This window comes from Notamacropus eugenii, chromosome 1 (genome assembly GCF_028372415.1).
Source record: "Notamacropus eugenii isolate mMacEug1 chromosome 1, mMacEug1.pri_v2, whole genome shotgun sequence".
Taxonomy (NCBI): domain Eukaryota; kingdom Metazoa; phylum Chordata; class Mammalia; order Diprotodontia; family Macropodidae; genus Notamacropus; species Notamacropus eugenii.
In genome coordinates, this window is record NC_092872.1 from 612,579,368 (window position 1) to 612,600,928 (window position 21,561).

General features: G+C 44.6%; 2 protein-coding genes across 7 annotated transcripts; one reads left to right on the plus strand and one right to left on the minus strand.

Annotated features, from left to right (window-relative positions):
• Positions 1 to 771: 771 nt before the first annotated feature.
• On the minus strand, positions 772 to 15,207 carry LOC140519225 (uncharacterized). The gene is made up of 4 exons (XM_072632045.1): positions 15,160 to 15,207; positions 14,249 to 14,954; positions 3,903 to 4,047; positions 772 to 1,044 (listed from the first exon to the last, which is right to left on the minus strand). The coding sequence occupies exons 1-3, from the start codon at positions 15,205 to 15,207 to the stop codon at positions 4,016 to 4,018; spliced, it is 786 nt and encodes a 261-aa protein (XP_072488146.1). The 3' UTR covers positions 772 to 1,044; positions 3,903 to 4,015.
• NUDT18 (nudix hydrolase 18) lies at positions 14,317 to 21,195 on the plus strand. 6 transcript variants are annotated; one of them, XM_072634914.1, is made up of 5 exons: positions 15,684 to 15,757; positions 15,940 to 16,153; positions 17,507 to 17,559; positions 19,306 to 19,519; positions 19,700 to 21,195. In XM_072634914.1, exons 4-5 carry the CDS (start codon positions 19,318 to 19,320, stop codon positions 20,293 to 20,295), a joined length of 798 nt encoding a protein of 265 aa, XP_072491015.1. In that variant the 5' UTR covers positions 15,684 to 15,757; positions 15,940 to 16,153; positions 17,507 to 17,559; positions 19,306 to 19,317; the 3' UTR covers positions 20,296 to 21,195. The 6 variants fall into 6 exon arrangements, with proteins under 6 accessions (XP_072491018.1, XP_072491012.1, XP_072491015.1 ...); XM_072634913.1 differs by lacking the exon at positions 15,940 to 16,153 and having other exon boundaries at positions 15,691 to 15,757; XM_072634917.1 differs by lacking the exons at positions 15,684 to 15,757; positions 15,940 to 16,153; positions 17,507 to 17,559 and adding an exon at positions 14,317 to 14,398.
• The last annotated feature ends 366 nt before the right edge of the window (positions 21,196 to 21,561 follow it).

The following is a 21,561-nucleotide window of genomic DNA, read 5'->3' on the forward strand; positions in this document are numbered from 1 at the left end:
GGGCTATTTGTACAAAAATATTTTAGTAACTTTTTATGGTGGCAAAGAATTGAAAACTGAGCAGATGTCCATCGACTGGGTAATGGCTGACCAAGTTGTGGCATATGATTGTGGTGGAATACTATTCAACTATAAGAAATCTTGAGCAGGATGATTTCAGAAAAACCTGGGAAGACTTATATGAACTGATGCAAAGTGAAATGAGCAAAACCAGGAGAACATTGTTAACAGCATCACTGTAAAAATTATCAACTACAAAAGACTTCGTTACTCTGATCAAGACAATGATCCAAGAGAATTTCAAAGGATCCAAGTTGAAAAATGCTATCTACCTCCAGAGAAAAAACTGATGCACTCTAAAAGCAGATTGAAGCATACTTCTTTTTATTTTAAAAAAAAATTTGAGTTTTCTTTTGCAATATGGCTAATATAGAAATATATTTTGCATGACCTCACATGCATTATCAAAATCAAATTGCCTGATCAAGGAGGGGGGAGGAATAAATAGGAGGAAAGGAGAGAATTCGGAACTCAAAAAATTTTTAAATGATTGTTTAAAAATTTTTTTATGTATAATTGGGAAATATTTAATGAAATAAGTAAAAATAATTTTTAAAATTCATCAAAACCAAGACAACATAACAATTGTATCTAACAATACAAGCACAATATACCCATGTTCCTCCACCTCTGCAAATAAGGGAGGGAGTTATATTTCTCTAGACTCTTTCCTGGAGCCAATTTTGGTCATCATAATTACACAATGTTCAGTTTAGTGGTTTTTTTTTTTAATCTTTCCATTTACATTGTTCTAGTCAATAGACAATGTTTTCTTGGTTCTACTTACTTCACTCTGTATCAATTTACGCACCTGGGACCAGAGGTCATGGTAGCCTATTTTTGGAATAATGTCAATAGAATGCAGCCAAAAAAAAATCAAGCTGTAATTTGCTATGATTGTAGACTAGATGGAGAAATAACCTGTTGGGTACCCCCAACAAAGGAGTTCAGAGCTGGTTTTCCAGAAGCTGAAATTCACTGGATCTACAATGAAAAAAAAAGAGATGAGCTCAAAGATAGAGACTTTCTAATGCCCCAAAGAAACTAATCTTTTCCCCATTATCCTCCTCTGTATCCCTTCCAACTTAACAGGTCCCAGAAACAATAAAAATCAAAGATGCAGAATGTTTTGCAGTGCTGGACAGTGGAACCCAAGTGACAATGATATTCTACTCATTTTATAACCAGCACTTAAAACCTCAACTCCTAGAGCCACACAGGGGCTTGGCCTTTATGTAGTGAGTGAGGATCTACTCTTATGTGGTCTAGAGGCAGGTAGGTGGTGAGGTAGATAGATCTTTGGGCCTGGAGCCACTGGGCTGCAGACTAAAGTTCAGATCTCACCTAGTTGTGTGACCCTGGGCAATTTCTGTCTGTCTCTATTTCCTGAACTGCAAAATGAGGATAATGATAGCACTTACAAAGGTCAAATAAGATAATATTTGTTAAGGACTTAGCATAGTAGCTGGAACATAGTAGGTGCTTAATAATTGGAGACAGGTAAAACTAAGGGCTTACTGTATGCTCAAGAAGGAAACGTGTATTTATTAAGTACCTGCTATTAGCACTTTACAAATACCTCATTTGATTCTCTCAATAGTTTTGGAAGGTAGGTGCTATTATTATCCCCATTTTACAGATGTGGAAACTAAGTCAGTCAGAGGTTAAGTGACTTGCCTGGAGTCATACAACTGGATAGTTTTAGAGGTAGGATTTGAACTCTGGTCTTCCTAACCCCACAAGCCCTGCACTCTATCCACTGTTCTACCTAGCTACTTCTCAGTACTGATATGTATCATACTCATTCTATAGGTTCAATGTTTATATAACATTCAAATATTCAATTTGGCCAATGAGAAAATTCCTCCCAGATACTTCCCTTTGTTTTCCCCAACTTCTGCTTTCCCATTCTTGCCCCCTTGCCTCTACTTGTTTAGCTAGCCCTACCACTAGGAGTTTACCCACCTGAATTGTCCTAATAAAAATAGTCTGTGTCTAGGGTAATGTCTAAAACGACTAATCATGGCCTCTAGGATAACTATAAAAACTCAGTTTCATAGTGGCCTGGTTAAGCTGTTTATTTTGAAATCACTGACCCGTGTAATGCTTGGTCTTTAAATCCTGACCCATTCAAAGCTGACAGCACCTACCCAGAGAGGTAGGCTGAAGTCAGGGTAGCTACTCTGGGGCCTTTGACCTTTCTGGTGTTACAGACCCCTTTGAAGTCTATCAGAGTAATGTTTTTTTAAGTGCATAAATAAACATAGGTTAACAAAGAAAATCAATTATATTGAAATACAGTTATCAAAATAAAATTTAAAAAAAGTTTACAGATCCCTGGTTAAGAAGCCCTGTTACATGGGAACTCTGTGCTGAGGGTGGCCTACAAGAGTCCATCAGCTTTGACGTAGGAACAAATGTCTTACACTGACCCATGAGCAGAATTCTTGGCAATTATTCTTGTGCCCTGGTGGCCCATCTCGTGGTCCTAACTGTTTTTCAAGGTCACATGAACAATATACTTCTCATTCTCATTATCTTCTAGGTCCATCAATATTTTACTTTTTGAATCCCTAATGGATAGTTTTCAGAATTCATCATATGTCACAGAATCTCAGAGCTGGAAGGGACCTCAGAAGCTATCTCATCCGATTCATACCTGATTACCCCCTCTACAACAGATCTAACAAATGGTCCTCTGGTTTTAACCTTTAGCCTGCTGCTGGTTTACTTGGACATAGACCATCGGTAGTAAGAAATAGGTATTGCTATATGGGGACGAGGTAAAAAGAAAACATAAGAGAAATTTGTTTATTTAGAAATTGGATTTATTTAAACCCAAAGACGTATTTGGGCAGGAGAGACTTTTCATTCAACAAGCATTTATTAAGCACCTACTATATACCAGGCACAATGCTAGGCATATGGGATGGAAAGAACTAAAACAGTCGCTGTGCTGAAGGAACTTACATTGTACTGGGTGGAAATAGCAGACAGGGTGTCTCAAAAATCTTACTGTATTCTTAAGTTTGTTACACCCAGAGGATACAAATAAATAAATCATAATAGCTAATAATGATGATGACTAGCATTTACAGAGTGATATAAAGTTTTAAATCTATTTTATCATTTAGCACAAATATAAACACATTGGTAGGGGAACACTGTAACAGTAAGATTTTGTGTAGGAGGCAAATCTTGATGTGAATCTTAAAGGAAAGATTCTAAGAGTTGAAAGTGAAGGAAGCATCTTACGGCTCTCATGACCAACCCTCATGGAGGTTGTTGGAAGGGAGAAGCTGGAAGGGCAAGAGAATTATATGAGTTAGGTGACATAGAGGGTAGAGTGCTAGACTTGGAGTCAAGAAATCCTGGGTTCCAATCCTACTTCAGACAATTACTAGCTAAGGGAAGGGAATGAGCACATGCAGCCAGGCAATGTGTTGAGTGCTTTACAGATATTACTTCATTTGATTCTTACAAACTGGGAGGTAGGTGCTATTATTATCTTTATTTTACAAGCGAGGAAACTGAGTCAGAAAGCAGTTAATTGACTTGCCAAGGGTAAGTGTCTGAGGTTGGATTTGAACTCAGATGTTCCTGACTCCAGATCCAGTGCTCTGTCTACCATGGCACCTAGCTGCCTCTAGGCATTATTCAGGGTGAGTCATAAGCCTTAAAATACCATATAAATGTTGGCTGTTTGCAAACCTTAAAATGCTGTATAAATGTCAACTATTACTCTTACAAAGTTTTGCTTCACCTAGGACTTAGTTCTGTTTATGGACTTGAAGATGGGTGAAGTTTAGTAAGTAGAAGGACTAATAAAGTTCTGAGCCTACCAAGAACTGAATGGAACAGGCTGATTAGGCTTCAGTATAATCAGGCAGCTCCCCAAGAGTTTGTAGATTAAGTGCAGATCACGGAATACAACAGCAGACCCTGCTCCCAGACCTCAGTCTGTCAATGGGGGTTCTGTGGAAAGCCCTAGGAGGAGGAAATAGAATTAAAAAACAAACAAGCTTTCCTTGCTTTCCCACCCCTCCCTTATGTCCCACAGGTAACATTGGAAACCTAAATATGGGTTAATGAACCAGAACAGAGTGTCCTCTTCAAAGGTGGACACCATGACCCTGGTTTAGTTCAAAGTAGGCAAACCTCTCTGGAATTTCAAAGCTGATTGGGACCATCTCCAGACTCTTCAAAGTACTGGCAGAGTACTGTGGAGGGGTTAGCTCTGTCATACTCTAACAGCTGGTCTCCTATGCAGAGGCTTACAGAGAGGTAGAAGACAGGGTTGGCAGAAAGCCTCCAGGAACCTCCAACTCAAGGCTGGATTTGGACACTCTCGAGAGCCTGAGGAATGGAAGGATAATCTGAGGAGGAAACCCAGCCTTACATTCTCACTCCATGGGTAGGGTAAGGGGCATACCCAGGGAAAACACACATAATCCAACTCAGTGGCTTCTGAACTTTTTAAGAGCTTAGCCAAAAATAACAGAGATGACTTACTAACTGTCCTGTAGTCTGTATGCCTCACTTTCAACTGTAGATTGAGAGAATGAGCTCCAGAATGAGCCTGGGGAAATCAGGACATGAATAGACCATCACTCTTTGAATCACAAACAGGACATTATGTCATAAATTTAAGATGTCTTGGACTGTCTGCTGGGCAACCAGTGGTTTTCAATCTGGGGTCTGCATAGAAGGTATCATTAGAACTTTCTGGCAGAGAAAGAAAAGGAAGAGATGGCCTTCCATTCAGTGGGGTTCTACTAATCTAAATGTGTGTCCCCAAGAAATTTCTGAAACTATGTCCGCTTCTCAGTGATTCATGGAAAAAGTCACTAGTGACATGAATCATTGTTTGGAGGAGCTAATGTGCCTGGATAATCTCATCCATCATATTTGGAAAGATATTGGGAGAGTATAAGAAAAGACTGCTAAAGGTATTAGATGAAGCTACTTGTCTAGATCTGTCAATCAAAAAGTACAAGTTCAGCAGTGTGTGGGTCCCATAGGAAATAGTGACCCTGAAAAGATAAAATACTTAACTGACTGTATCCAAAGATTTTCCTAGGTTTTGATGGCTACTATTGGAAACATGCGAAGAACTCTATATGCCATTATCTCAAAGCTTCTTAATGATCTCAGGCTGAAGAGAAAGGCAAGACAGGGTAATCTTGCCCTAAGTCCTCTGGGACTGGTTAGAGATTGTTGGGATAAGAAAAGTGAGCAGTCTTTTAAGGACTTGGTCATTTTGCTTTAGCGCTGCCTTTTGCAGATCCAGGCAAGCCTTGTGGGGCGTGGAAACAGTTTATTCCAGGAAAGCTATGGCCACCACTTATCACTTTGCCAGTAAATGACTCAATGATGTTGAAATTTGCTATTCTACCCACAAATTGACATTCATGGCTCCGAAGTCACTGTCACCGATAAGTGCCAAGATGATGTGTCTCAATTCTAAGTATGGATGGGCAATAATTTGCTGGATAATATTTTGACAAATGCTAAATTGGATGCCACCTGCCAGGGACAGGTACAGGTGCTGGCCAACTATGAGTTCAGTGTTCATTATCAGCCAGGGAAGACTAATATGAATGCAGGTGTGTTATCCAGAAAGCCTACCCCTCAGAAACACTGGTGATCCCTTTGGAGGCAGCAAAAGTAGTCTGTAACCTGAAGCAGGGAAAGCTGTTAAGACAAGAAAGTGCAACGGAGTCTGGGACAACCCAGCAGAGAGGGTAAATATGGTAGCACTAAGCCAGTCTTGCCTATGTCAAGTATCCTTGGATGATTGGTAGTGAATGTAGATGTGGAAGGAATGTCTATATAAAGTGATCCAGACCAAGAATAAGGAACATGACCCTTGAAGACACAAGCTTAGAGCCCCAGAAACTACCTGCTCAGTGTGGAAAGGCAAAGATAAATCTGTGCAGTGGAGTGCTGACCTGAAGAGTGACCAATCCTGCATGAAGTACAAGAAGGAAATTGGTACCACCAAAGGTCTACTGTCTAAGAAAGCACTCCATGATGATGACATCTGGCACTCTCTTGCGCCCAGACAAAATTCTAGATAGGCTTTTACTGGCCAGGTTCTATCAACCCAGGGTGTCAGGGAATTTCCATAAGTGTGAGCCCTGCATTGTGTGTTCCACGAAAGGTGATAAACTGACTTAACTGCTTGCCAGAAGAGCATGTGCAGAAGCACCAAGCCTTTGAAGCTGGTGTTCATAAACTTCTTGCCTCTAGAAAGGGACAGGAAGAACATAACCCACATCCTGCTGAAACTGGTGCTAGCCTTGGCATGCATCAAGAAGTCTAAAACTACATCCTCAAGGAGACCCACAGCCAGACTGTTTTAATTACACCATGATAAACAGGCTGGACTCGGAGGCCTAAAGGGGAAGTGCAATGGAGTCAATACATCCAGCACATGTGTATAATGCCATCAGGACAATAAAACAGGCTTCATTCTTCATCCCTTTATGTTGGAGTGATAGCCTTGCAGATCTGTCATTGATCTGTCAGTCAGTCAAGAAGCATTAATTAAAGACTTAACCTGTGCCAGACATTGAGCTAAGCATGAGAACACAATTATTACAGAGAAGGGTAGATCCTGCCTTCAAGGGAGCATTCATTCTAATGGGTAGGGGAAGGTGCCCAGGCTGGGAGCAGATGGGAAACTGTGGAGAGTCTGGAGCAGAGAACTGTGTCTGGAAGCCCTAGATATAAACAGGAGGAGTCTCCCAACTAGTTCTTCACTCAACTGAGAGATTATTTGGAGGAGGCCTCAGCTCAGGAAAGTTTGGTAAAGGAGAAATGATGCCTTAATGCGCTTGTTCACGGTCGAGTACCCCAGCCAGGGGCTACTAAGAAGCTACAGAAAACCCTGTACCAAGTAGTTAATAATTATAATAATTGCTATATATGTTCAATATATTTTTATTATTGATTAATATATCATATATCAATAATATATCTTATTTATTTATATAGCACTTTGAGGTTAACAAAACAGTTCACATTTTATCTCATTTGCTCAATACAACAACTCTGTGATGGGGTACTATTACTGTGCCCATTTCACAGATGAGAAAACTGAAGCTGAGAGAGGTTACATGGTCTGCCTAGGGTCACAGAGCTAAAGAGAGTCTGCTGGAAGAACCTGAGCTTGAGTTTTCCTGATTTCAAGTCCATCATTCTCTCTCCTCTAACACCTAGTTGCCTCACTAAATTTTTAAAAAAGTAGGTAAATTGCTAGTCTATTAAATCATGCCAGAGAGTGATCGGGACCCAGCAAGGGCAATACCTGTTTCCCCTACAGAATTTAGTAAGATTCCCTAGAATATGGAACCAAATGATGTCCTGTATGAAGAGGATATGGACCAAGATAAGGGATTAGAAAAAAACAACCCTGCATATTGCTACCTTCTTGAAAGTTGAGGAGCCCTGTCAAGGTTGCTCCGACTGAAGGGGGTCTCTACTTAGATGGGGGGATGGCTGAATCCAGAAGCTGTCCCCTTCTTGGCTCATATACCAGTTGTAGGAGTTCCCTCTTCTACAGAGCCTGATTCATCAGGGTCTGGAAACAGTGGTTTTTAATTGAGACCATTTATTAGGCCTGGAATTAGGACTGAAGGCCAATAAGCCTGAGGACATTGACTCACCCACAGGGCTTCTAGAGACAAGGGACGCAGATGTAACAAGATGGCAATGCAGAAGTACAAGAACTATCTGGCCAGGGACCTGGCTGGCATACGATGTTCCTAGGGTCATAGAAGAAGATACACTACTCATTTTGTTAGAAGGTGCCCATTAATGTGCATTTTGCAATGAAAACACAACATATGATGTAATGCCATGTGCAAGTCAAGTCAACAAGTATTTATTAAATGTCTACTATATGCCAGATACTGTGCCAAGCAACAGGGATATAAAGAAAGGCACAAATGGTCTCTGCTCCCAAGGAGCTCATAACCTAATGGGGGAGACACATATAAATAACTATGTACAAAGCTATATATGGGATTAGATGGGAAAAAATCTCAGAGGGAAGGCACTAACGCTGAAGGAGGCTGGGAAAGTTTTATTGCAGAAGGTGGTATTTTGACTGAGACTTGATGCGTGCCAAAGAGGTCAGGAGTTGGAGACAAGAAAGGAGAGCATTTCAGGCCTGGGGGACAGCCAGTAAAAATGCCCTGAGTAGGGAGATGGAGCGTCTTGTGCAAGAAACAGCATGGGGGCCAATGTAACTGGATCACAGAGTACATGGAGTACATGGAAAAGAGCAAGGTGTAAGAAGACTGAAAATGTGGAGACCAGGTCATGAGGGGCTTTAAAAGTCAAACAGGATTTTATTTTTGATCCTGAAGGGTGACATGGTCAGACTTGTGCTTTAGAAAGATCACTTTGATAGCTAAGTGCAAGATGTATCAGAATGGGGAATAACTTGAGGCAGGATGACCCAGCAGCAGTCCATATGGGAGGTGATAAAGACCTGTAGCAGGTGGTAGCAGTGTCAGAGAAGAGAAAGGGCACATATGAGAGATGCTATAAAGGTAGGAATAATAGGGCTTGGCACCTGATGGGATATGGGTAGTGAGAGGGAGTTGGAGATAACATCTAGGTGGAAAGCCTGGGTTACTGGAAGATAATTGTGTGTGTGTGCCTGTGTGCGTGTGTGTGTGTGTGTGTGTTCGTCCTTCACTGCTGAAGAAGACCATGCCATCAGAGAAATGATAACATTACTTGCACTTGACTTTGTTTTGAGTGAGGGAGGGCTGTGCAGGTCACCAGCCTCACTTTTCCTCCAGAGCCATCTGGATCCAGTGACCAGATATTCATCTCTTAACACTAATGGATAAGTTAGGAAGATGGGTATATCTAGGAAGAAAGATAAGTTCAGCTCTGAATATGTTGAGTGTAAGACAACCAGTTCAAGAAATCAAATAATTATTTACATGTAACATACATTCTATCTATTATATGCAACTCTGCTTGCTACAAATTATTTCTCTGTGCTTGGAATTTATGTGATTGGTCTACTATATGAGATATTAACTGAACATTATATGTTCTTATGATATGTCTCAGGGATAATTGTGATTTTTTTCATACAAATCAATGGATATTTTATGAAGTATAACTGTATATATTCACCAAGTGTGATTTGTAGGGAGTGAAATTATTTTTATCATGGGTCGGATTTAATAGGGGTACATATGATTGAAGGGACTACATTTTTCATAAGACCCTCAATTCAACATCAAGCCTAATTGATATTCCTAGGACTTCATTTCCCAGGAAAAGCTATGCCTTTGCTACAGAGGTGGAGAGGGAAAAAACCTCCTTCAGGAGAGTGACAGAGAACTCTGGGTAGAAGGAAAAAGTGCAGCCATATGGGGAGAGACTGTACTACCACTGTGCAGGAGCTCAGGAGTCCTGACATGTTTCTGAGACCCCAGTGAGCAACATGAGCAGACAACTGGGCTGTGAGAAGGTGCTGAGACTGCCTTGGGGGAAAAACTGAGCCATGAAAGTTGATGATCTCATCAAGTGAAATTTTGGAGAAAGAGAATCTGATACTGAAAGAGACAGAGAGGGAGAAAGGGGATGGAGAGACAAACAGAGACAGAGGCAGAGAGGGGTGTAGGGGGAGAGAGAGGGAGAGAGAGAGAGAGAGAGAGAGAGAGAGAGAGAGAGAGAGAGAGAGAGAGAGAGAGAGAGAGAGAGAAAGCACTTTCTATTCTCCTATTTTGGGGCCATGTGTCTTGGAGAATTTATTTTCCCAGGCTGTTCTGGTAGGAAGTAAGAAGTGGGAATGAATTTTTACTTATTTGAGAATGGTTTGAGATATGGTATTTGAGAATGGTATTTGAGATAGGTTTTCCTGTAGTCCTGACTAAATGTTTAACTTTTGAAAAGCATGCTCCTTGGCCAGTCTGCTGGTAAGATGCAAACTGAGTTTAAATAATTTTTAGAGGTTCCCAGTTGAACTATGATGGAGTCCCTGTTAAGGTACACTTATTCCTCAAATTACCCCACTTTGAACCTAGGAGTTTGTGTGAATCCATAAGTTGAGAGGAACACAGAGGAGGAAAGAAAGCAAAAAAAGAGAAAAAGGACAGAAAAAAACAGAGGAAGAGGAAGAAAAAAAGAAAGGAGGAAGAAGGATGAAAAGAAGAAAGTGAAAGGGGGAAAGAGAAAAAAGAAAGACAAAGAAAGGAAGAGAAAGAAGGAAAGAAAGGGAAAGAGAAAGAGAAAGGAAGAAAGGAAGAAAGGAAGGAAAGGAGAAAGGAAGGAAGAAAGCAAGTAAGGACTAAGGAAATGTCTTCCTTATTGCATTCGGTTTTTCCAACCAGGTGTTTATCTTAGCCTCTGTCTCAGAGGCACTCAATGCCCTGCCCAGACATGATCTCATTCATTCTCACCACATCCCTGGGAGGCAGGGAGGAGATTGGGATCATCATCCCCACTTTACAGACAGGAATACCTGAGGCCCAAACACTCACAAGGCAAATTAGTGTGGAATAGGTCTGGAATTTAGGCGTCCTGACTCACTGCCCCAGGACTCCCTGTTCTTGGCTAATGGGTTGACCCTGGGAGCCTTGAAAGAATCTGAATGGAGAATAGGTGGTGAGCTCTATGGTGGGCAATCCCTTATTAATTAATGAATCCATCACAGAACACCTACTGTGTGCCCAAGCCTATAGCCTCAGTAAGAATAGAAGAGGGTCTCTGTTGTGAGCGTGCTCCAAAATGCAAGTGCAGACAGGGAGAGTCTGGGCAAAGAGCCAAGGGAAGAAAGACAAGTGTGAACATGGGAATCCTTACAGGCAGAAGCAGCCTTTGGCGGTCACTGGACCAGGTAAGATGGATCAGATGCTTGAGGGTAAGGGGTGGGGAACACAGAAAGAGAACGGGAAGAATGTGGTGGGCATAGACTTTGTCCTGGGCACTGAGTGGACCCATAAAAAAATCCCAAAAGAATTCCCCCCAAAATGTGGACGCAGATGAGGAAGACTAGGAACTAGGACCACAGCTCTGAGCATTTACCCTAGGGGGCTCTTTGGGTACCCTCCCCTTCTTCTTCACTTAGCCATCATTTAATTCAACTCAATTCAATGAAACAAAGATTTATAACCTCTTCATCCTTCAAGTCTCAGCTCTGGAAAGTCAGATATCTATTTTATCTTTCTTTACAATGCTCTACTTAACAACAGATTAAATTTTTTTTCAATGAATGAATGAATGAGCAAACAAATGGTGAGTGAATGGGTAAGTATGGCAAAGAATTGATGAGTCATGAATAAATGATTAAATAGATGAGTGAACAAGTGAATGAGGAAATGTGCTAATGAGTAAATAAATGAGGGAAAAAGAGCTGTCCTCAATGAGTTTTTATCACCGGTCCAGAAGAACTACTCCCAGAGTAAAATAACTTGTAATGTGAGTGCTTAGCTATGGTTGATCATCTCTGAAAAATTTTGTAGAATGGGAAAGGTGCTGTAGAGTGGATACAAAGCTGGTTGAATGACTGTACTTTGCTTGCACTGATGTCTGAAGTTTAATGGCCACAGACAGGGATGTCCTAGCATTTAACAAACACTTCTTTGGAGAAGAAAAAGCACATTGGATACACTTTTGGTTTTAATCTGAATTATTAACATTTTCTCCATAACTTTCTTAAATCTGGACAATCTACAAAATGAGAAGTCAAGTCCTGGTTTGTAGCATTTTCCTAGTCAGTATGAACTGTCTCCACTGACTACAGGGATTTGTCATATCCACAACTCAACTCAATAAACATTTATTATAAATTATAAATAAAACATTTGTTAAGCCTCTACTTTGTGCTAAGTACAAAGACAAAAATGAAACAGACTCTGACCTTAATGAACTTATGTTTTATTGTGGGGAAAGAACATATATATGTGTGTATGTGTATGTATACACACATGCACACATGTATATACACATACATATATGCACACATATATGTATATATACAGATAAGCAAATGTGAAAAATATACAGTAAGCACAATCAGTGAGTCAATAATTATTTAATAATAGTTAGCATTTGTACATAGCACTTTAGGGTTGGCAAAGTGCTTTACAATTGTTATCTTACTTGATCCTCACAACAACCCTGGAAGGTTGGTGCTATTTTCATTTCTATTTTACAGATGAGGAAACTGAGGCAGTGAGAGGTTAAATTACTTGCTGGCTCACACACTTGGATTTGAACTCAGGTCTTCCTGACTCCAGACTCAGTGCTCTATCTATTGTGCCACTTAGCTGGTCAGAAAGGTGGCCAGCACTGTACTAAGTGCTGGAGATTAAAAAAAAGAGAGACAAGAAAAAAGAGACAAGCCCTTCCCTCAAGGGCCTAATTCTAATGGGATTAATGTAATTAATGGGATTAATCTAATGGGATTTTAATGGGAGAGAGTAGATGTAAATAACTAGGTACATACGAGAGAGAGAGAGAGAGAGAGAGAGAGAGAGAGAGAGAGAGAGAGAGAGAGAGAGAGAGAGAGAAAGTAATCTGACGGGGGGGGGGGGGGGGGGGGGGGAGCGAGGGGGAAGGGCCATTGAGAAAGTGGAATTTGAGTTGAAGAGCATTCCAGGCATGGGGGCAGCCAGTGCAAAGGCACAGAGGTGGGAGATGAATGTCTTATTCAAGGAAATAACTTCAAAGAGGCCATTGTTTCTGGATCATGAGGGGGAGTAGGGTATAAGAAGACTGGAAAGTTAGCAATGGGCCAAGTTGTAAGAGGCTTTCAATACCATAGGATTTTATATTTGATTCTGGAGGTAATAGGGAGGCATTGCAGCTTTCTGATCAAGGGGGTGACATGGCCCCCTGTATTTCATGAAAATAATTTGGCAGTGATTGAAGGATGGATTGGATTGGAAAGAGACCTGAGGCAGGGAAACCACTACCAGGAGACTGGTGATGAGGGCCTGGATGGCTGCATGAGTAGAAAGAAGGGGATGTGCTGGACAGATATTGAGAAGTGAGAAATGACAAGACATGGCAATGGACTGGATATATAGGGTGAGGGAAAGTGAGGAAGGGGAGATATGCTGAGATTTGAGAGCCTGGGTGACTGGAAGAATGGTGGTGAGTCTCTCCCCCACTCCCACACCTAAGACTGAAGGAATAGTGAATTTATTAAGCCCTTACTATGTACAAAGCTCTATGCTAAGTGCATAGGGAAGTCTGGAAGAAGAGGATTTGGGGAAAAGAAAATGAATTCTATTTTGGAAAGGTTGAGTTTGAGATGCCTAGAGGCATCACAAAAACCTGGGGAGGTAGGTGCACTTATGATCCCCATATCACAGATGACAGAGAAGTTTAATGACTTGATGTAGGTATTTGTGGAGGGGGTGGTTAGAGATTTGGAGAGCAGAAAACAGAATAAAGTTGAACTGGTTTTACTCTAATGTGAACACTGGGAAAGAAGGTAAATAGGGCCACAGTACTGGCTGAGGAAATGGGAGAACTGGCATTGCAGACTCAGGTGAGGAAGAGCACTTTAAGAGGGGTGAAGCTTGGGGAAGGGTGGAGAGGTTTGGGTCAGACAGGGGAATTTGGGGATTCTGGTATAACCAACATTCATGGATGATGATGCCATTGACGGATGCCCAGACTTTGGCCCTGTGCTGTTTTCAGATTTTTATCAATGACTTGGATGAAGGTATAACTGGTTTGCTTATCAGATCTGTAGATGACATAAAGATGGAAGGGAGAGTGGTTGGGTGACAAGAACCAGGAGCCTATTCAGGGCATTTGGACCGGAGCTATGGTTTCACTGATACAGTAACCCTAATATGAGGAAACTCCCTATGTCAAAGAAAGTCAACGCTTTGGCTTATTATAGTCCCAGCTGCCAAGGGCGCCTAGAGGTGAAATGACTGGTCCTGGTTCCCCTAGCCGATGTGTCGGAAGGCTAATAGCAGTCATGAGAATGAGCATTCATACTGCAATTCAAGGTCTGCAAGGTCCTTCACAAACATTACACCACTGGATCTTCACAGTCCGGAGAGGTCTGTGCTACGTTACCTCCATTTTACAGATGAGGAAACTGAGGCAGGCAGTTCAGTGACTTGCCCGGGGCCACTCCGGTATCGCAATAACCCTTCCAAGTTCGCCAGGTGCTTTATAAATGCCATCTCACCTGGCGCTGGGAGGTGGGCGCTCTTCCCCTCACGTCCCGAGGACGGAGCAGGTGGGACTTTAAGGCTGGTCTCCTGACCCCGGGCCGGCGCTCTGGCTACCGCACCGGGAGAGCGCGGGAGCCAGACTCTGGACCAGCCGAACGGACCAGGTAACGACCGTCCGCCCCTCCCAGCCCGCGGCCCGCGGGATGCTCTCCGCGGTGACGCGGCCCGGCAGAGCCCCAGGCTGCCCGGCACGTCCAGGGCTGCACGGACGCGCGTAAAGCCACTCGCAGGATCAGACACGCAGAGGCGCGGGGGGGGTGGCGGGGTCAGGCGCCTGTTCGTGAGAAGGCTCGCGGCCCCCGGGGGCGCGCGTGGGCAGACCAGCGCTAGCCCCGAGCTCGGAGGCCAGGGGCACCCCGCGGCCGCGACTTGGGGGTAGACAAAGACAAGCGTTCGGTTCGCAAGCGTCCAAATTCCAAGGACTACCGGGCGCGGTGGGGGCGGGGAAGGAATCGGAGCTGCGGGCTCGAGCCGGCTCCCAGCGTCCGAAGGGCCGACCTGGGGAAAGGCACTGACCCAGTTCTGAGGGGCGCCAGGCGATGCAGGGGGCAGCTTTAGGGGTGCCCGAGGGAGGAGGGCGGCAGTGGCTGCGTCGGACTGGGGTGCAGGGGGGAGGGCGAAGTAGACAGCGGGGGTGCGGTAGGCAAAGGTCAGGGGGAGCTGTCACCGCTTTTTTGTGACGTCACTCCGAAGCCGTCCTAGGCCTCACCCACCCGCCTCTGTGGGTGACGTCATCTGCTATCCGCAGGGGGCGGTGACGTCATCACGCCGCCGGAGGGAGAAGCGAAGGGGGCAGCGCAAGCAGGGAAAGCGGAAGTCTGAGCGGTCACTCCTCAGACTCGGCTCCTTTAAGAACAGTCTCCACCTCCGGAAGGCCAATGGCCAATGGAGGGGCCGGGACGGCTAACGTCATAACAGCGGGGGTGGGGAGGGCACGCCTGGGTCTCCCGGGAGAGGTGGGGCCGGAGGAGGGAACCCGAGCAGGCCCTGATTTCCCCTCCCCCTCTAACTCCCCCCACTCGTCCGACTGGGCCTGAGCCTTCCCGAGGGCCGATTCTGGCCTTGACCCTGACCTTGACCTTGCCCTCTCTGCGCCCTTAGCCCCTAGCTCCAGTCTGTCCCGTGTGTCCCCCGGGATCCGTTTCCTTTGAACCCAAATTTTCCATCTTGGTTCCTGGGGCTCCACCTGAGTCCAGAGTCCCTGCTCCACCCCAACCACACCCCCCCACGTGATCCAGTCTGGGTCTCAGCCTCTCCCCTGCATCCCTCCCCACCCCCACCCTCCACCCCCGCCCTTGCCAATGGCATCCTCAGGCCTGGCAGGGGACCTGAGGGCCGTGCTGGGGGGCCAGGGGCTGCCGGTGCTGGACTATGACTCTGTACCGCTAAAGGTCTCACCTGTGCCCGTGCAGCTCAGGAAGAATGTCTCCTATATCGTGCTGGCTGTCTTCTTCAACGACCAGGTGAGAGGCAGCCAGGACCCTGACTCCAAAGTCTTTGGGACCCCAGACACCCCAAGATAGAGGACCCCAGAGCCCGGGCCCATGTAACCCATGGGCTTAGGAAGGAGAGACGAGGAGAGGCCCCCCTCATTGGCGAGGTGCTGACCCCGTTTTCATTCAGCATTGTATTACGTGCCCTGCAGGAGTGACACCCAAAGAAGTCTAACATTCACCCCAAACATTGACTGAGTGTCTGCTGGGCACAGCGCACCGCGCTGGCTGCCACAGGGTGCAAGCACGGAGAATTCTAGTCACCATTTATTGATTAAACACTCGCTCACCGTAAGCTAAGGAGACCGAGAGGAGAAACAAGATACCATCCCTACCCTCAGGGAGCTCACCTGTCGGCACTTGCAGGTGGGAGTGTGATAAACGTATAGGAAAGATGCAGACCAAACGTTTAGAGAAAGCTCCATGACTGGCTCCATGAGCCGGGTCTTGAATAAAGAGGGAAACCTTAGCAGTTGTCCAGCTGTTCAGGAAGGATTTAGTAAGCACCCACTATGTGCCACATGTTGGGGTTACAGAGATAAAAAGATAAAACTGTCCCTGCCCTCAGGGGTTTGTATTCTACTCGGGGGAAATAAATGCTTATTGAATAGATATAGGGGGAGGAGAGTGAGAACAGGCATTTATTAAACATCTACTGTGTACCACATGCTGAGGTTATCCAAAGATAAAAGGACAAAACACATCCTGCCTTCAAGGGGCTTATATTTTATTGGGGTAAATAAATGTTTATTGAACTGACATGGGGAGATTAGAACAGGTATTTTTTAAACCACTGCTGTGTGCCAAGCACTTTACAAATATCGTCTTGTTTGATCCCCACAACAACCCTGGGAGGTAAGTACCACCATTGTCCTCATGTTACTGTTGAGGAAACTTCGGTAGATAGAGGTTAAGTGACTCGACTAGGGTCGCACATAGTAAATACCAGAGGTCAAATTTGAACTCAGATCTTCCTGACTGCAGACCTAGTGATCTATTACCACTTAGCTGCCTCAAGGGGAGGAGGAATAACTAAAGATTACTGAGGTTTACGGTCTTTTGTGACTGGGAGGGTGTTAGTATTATTAACAGAAATACAGAAATCAAGAAGGGCAGGTTTTGGAGGTAGGATGATGAGTTCAGTTTAGGACACACTGACTTTGAAGTCCTGACAGGACATCTTGATATGGGAGGTACCCACAGGCAATTGGAAGCCTTGGATTGGCATGCATGGGAGGATCAAATCTAGAGATAAAGATTTGGGAGTCATCTGCCTTGGGGTGAAAATGGGAGCCATGAAAGTTGATGAAATCATCAAGGGAAACTTTATAGAAAGACAGGCAGATCCTGAGAGAAACAGAGAGTGGAAAGGGGAGGGGGGGAGAGGCAGATCCTGAAAGATACAGAGAAACAGGAGAGGAGAGAGGGGCAGATACTAAGAGAGGGAAAGAGAGAGAGGCAGAGTTGAGAAAGGAAGAGAAAGAGACAGTGATGGGGGTGGGACAGAGAGAGAGAGAGAGAGGGAGGGAGGGAAGGAGAAAGAGAGAGAGAGGGAGAGAGAGAGAGAGAGACAGAGACAGAGAGAGAGAGACAGAGAGAGAGAGGCAGATACTAAGAGATAGATATTGAGACAGAAGAGTCAGTTACTGGGAGATGGGAGAGATACTGAGGAAAAAGAGAAGTGAGGAACCTCCTCCCTCCACCCACCCTGTTTTTCAGGAGCTGGAAGAGGAGCCACCAGAGAGAGAGATTAAAAAGTGAATGGTCAAAAGGCAAGTTTAGAAGTGCATAACTATTCTTTCTAAAGAGGAAAGAAGAATAGTTTGAGGGCATAGCTGATTTAGAAGGGTGTTTGTTTGTTTTTAAGTTAGGAGAAACCTGGATATGTTTGTAAGTAAAGGAAAGGCGTCACTAAAGAGGAAGAGACCAAAGATGGGAGAATATACATTTGATGCAGGTCCTGAAGAAGGAGGGAGGAGATGGGCCCAGGTGGCCAGAAAGGGAGGTCACCTCTTCCTCAGAGACCAGAGGAAAGGAACTGGGCCTGGGTCTGGGTATTACCACAGACTTTGAGGTGTGGAAGAGGGAAATTGAGGGAAGTTTCAGGCAGATGACCACCTAAGATTGGGGCCAACTACTGACAGTGAGTGGGATAGATTAGAATTGGGGGGTTTGAGGAGAAAGGAGTTTTGGAGTAGCTGGGGAGGGGAAGGTGATTTGGAATCAATAGACATAAATAGAATAATTGCCATGAATCAAGGGAAGTCCCAGTTGAGGGTTATTAGCATACATTTCTAGCACCCCATCAGGGGATTTTCATCACTTCTACTTTGTTAAGGCAGTTCAGGAATAGGAGCAGAGAAGGGAGCTCATCCTCATCTAGGATTTTAAATTAGGGCAAGAATGACAGAAAGTCAAAGGACAAGGTATTCAAGAATAAAGAAGAGTGGGACTTTGAAAGAGGTGATCATGTGGTTGACTGTGTAGGGAGACAAGTCAGAAGAGGATGTGGCTGAAAGAGGAAAGAATCAGGTGACCAGAGGTCATGAAAAGGAGACCTGGAGAAGTGGGAGTGATTTATGTCAGAGACAGGAAATTCATAGTTTATGATCTCAAAGGTGAAATAGTTTTAAGTAATGGCAAGGTCTAAGATTTGACCACCTAAGTGAGAGGCTGTGGTAAAGAGGTGATAGAGGTCATCGGAGCTGAGGCAGGGGAGAATTTGTGAGGCCTGAGGAATTAAAGTAACAAGGATGATGACAGCTGGCCATTTGAATAGCATTCTAAGGTTTAAAGTCAGTTGACAAGCATTTATTAAGCACCTCTGATGTGCCAAGTACTGTAGTAAGCATTAGAGATACAAAAAAAGGCAAAAAATCAGTCCCTTACTCCCAAGGAGCTCATACCTATTGGGAGAGTCAACCTACAAACAACTATGTACAGACAGACAGGATATGCATAGACAGGATAAATTAGAGGTGATCACCAGAGGGAAGGCAGAGTGGACTTGTACATACATATCTCATTTGATCTTCACTGCTCTGTGAGGTAGGATCATCAAAACAAGTCTGAGATGTTTCTTAATAATTTGAAATCTAGCAGGGAGGGGAGAACAGACGCACACTGGGAATAAGGCACAGGCCTGGTGTCTGGTACACCCAAAACCCTGGATAAGGCTCTGAAATCCTGGCACCTGTAGGTCTGCTTTTCAGAGAGAACTTGTTGAAATGGTGGGGAGTGAAAATATTTCAGACACCATAGAAGAGCAGGGGTAACCCAGTAAATAGTGCTTTGATGTTTCCCTGCCTGCTACATTCATCCCAACTCTGGTATTTGAGACACCTGTTAAGGTCCTGGATAGGAGGAGAGAAGGTCTTCATGCTTGACAAACCCTCAGAGGTCTTAGTAAGGACCTTTGTGATGCAAAATAAGGCAGTGTGCTATTTGTCATGCCTGAAAATGACAAGTGGGGGGCAATGGACAACAGCTGGGATGGGAGGTCTTCTCTCTTTCTCTAGGGTGAAGTGTTAATGATCCAGGAAGCCAAAAGAGAGTGCCATGGGTCTTGGTATCTACCTGCTGGGAGAATGGAACCTGGAGAAACCATTCTGGAGGCACTGAGACGGGAGGTGAAGGAGGAGGCAGGCCTGGAGTGTGAGCCATTGACACTGCTGGCAGTGGAAGAACGAGGTCCCCGCTGGATCCGCTTTGCTTTCCTTGCCCGCCCCACAGGTACTTCTCCACATGGTGGGCAGTGGATGGGGAGTGCCTCATTCCCTTCTTGTTTCCTCAAACCTTCCCTCTCCCGACTGACTGTCCTAGAATAATCAACTGGCATAAATCTTTCTGCCAAAGAGGGCATCTTTTTTCTTTTATCGCTGATGCTTTTTTCTCCCGTCCGCCTTCTTTCAGGTGGGATCCTTAAGACTTCTAAGGAAGCAGATAAGGAGTCCCTGCAAGCTGGCTGGTACCCTCACACCTCCTTGCCCACTCCTCTTCGTTCCCATGACATCGTGCCCCTCATAAAACTGGGTTCTCACTATTACCAACAAGCTAGACATCCTCCTACTCTACCCCAAGAGCTTCCATGCAAGCTTATCTGCCAGCGACTTATAGCTGCCTTTACCAGTGCCAAGAATATATGGGTGTTGGCGGGTACAGAAGGCGGTCTCCATTTGCCCATCACAGCCTCTGGACTCACTCCGTCAGAGCAGAATAGCAGCATTATGGTGTCTGTGTTTCGACTCCTACAACAGTGCTTGACACTGTCCCAGTTGACAGTGAAAGCCCAGGGTGTCCTGGGGCTTCAGCACCTGGGCAAGAACCAGGCTGATGGGATCTGCCTGAATGTGCTGGTAACGGTGGCTTATAGAAATCCAGGTGTCCTCAACAAGCCACCTGAGATTCAAGGAATCAACTTCTGCTGGTGGCAGGTGGAAGAGGAAGATGTGCAAAGCCACCTACTAAAGAGACTTCAACAAGTGTCTGTTGTCCCAATCCATAGTTAACTGAGCTACTGGGAGATGAGCACACATGTAGACACTGACGCCATACATCCATGGTTTTGAATTTTCTAGGATACCTAGGAATTGGACCCGCAGAGATCTTCATGGGGATAAAAGGGGCCTCTTGGTTCTCTGGTCACCATGCTTCTTCCACCCCATAGTGCTGCTCTTTGCTTGCCAAGAGGGACAATGACTGGACTTGGGCAGAGAGTTCAGAGCCCAAACACTGGTCACCTAAGGCAAATTGAAAGCCTACTCAGCCCAGAGCCTGAGACTATTAGAATAGCTTGGCTGCAGAGGAAACCATGTCTGCTTATCTCTAGCGGCCACCTTGCCAGTGATAACATCCTTATCTTCTACAGTGCTGAAGCTTGTGTACACCAGTAGAAGGGTAAAATGGAAGCTCCTCCAGTGCTGCAGTGTGCCCTCTTCCTGAGCAACTGGGTGTCTATGTCCCCTGTTCAAAAACAGCTCTATAAAATATAAACTTCTATACCCAGCATCTAAGGCCATTGACAATCTGACTTCTACTTATGCTTCTAGCCTTATTACATACTTGTTCCCTTCATGAAGTCCACATTCCAGCTTTACTGGTTTGCTGTTATGGAACTCATCTCCTCCATTGGTGTATTTACATGAGTTTTCCTCAGTGCTTGGAATGCACCTCCATATCTCCAGTTCTTGGGATCCTTGATTGCTTCATGGATAAGCTTAGGTGCTACCTTTTCCATGAAGCAGTCACTAACTCCCCAGTTAATTCTTTTTCTCTGTTTACTTTGTGTTATGCCTCTGTAACTGTCTATTCCTACAGTAAAATGTAAACTTGAGGGCAGGGGCCGATTTTCCCTTTATATCCCTAAACACTTAGTACATAAGTGCTTAATAAATGTTTGATCAAATTCCCCTTGAGGTCTGCCTGGGTGACTGTGAAACAAAAACAGAAGTGTTCTAGTTGCACTGCCCAAAGGGAGAAGCTTGTTCCTTCACTGAGCTGGCCTTCATAAACTGACCTGCTTGGGTGGTCCAGGGTTCTTGATCACAGGAAGAGAAGATGTGGGGCTGTAACCCTTAGTGGGGCCTCACTTCGGTCTCACCCACTTGAGGAGGAAATGTCTCAAAGATGAAAGGGGCAAATGAATGAACAGAATGTGCCTTCTGAGGAGGAGCTTGGCCAGCTCTGAGGTAAGCTATCACCGGAGAGGGTGAGATGCTGTCTGCCCTTGTGGCCAGTCTCAGGGCTATAGCAAGCAGGCAGTTTTCTCTGTGATT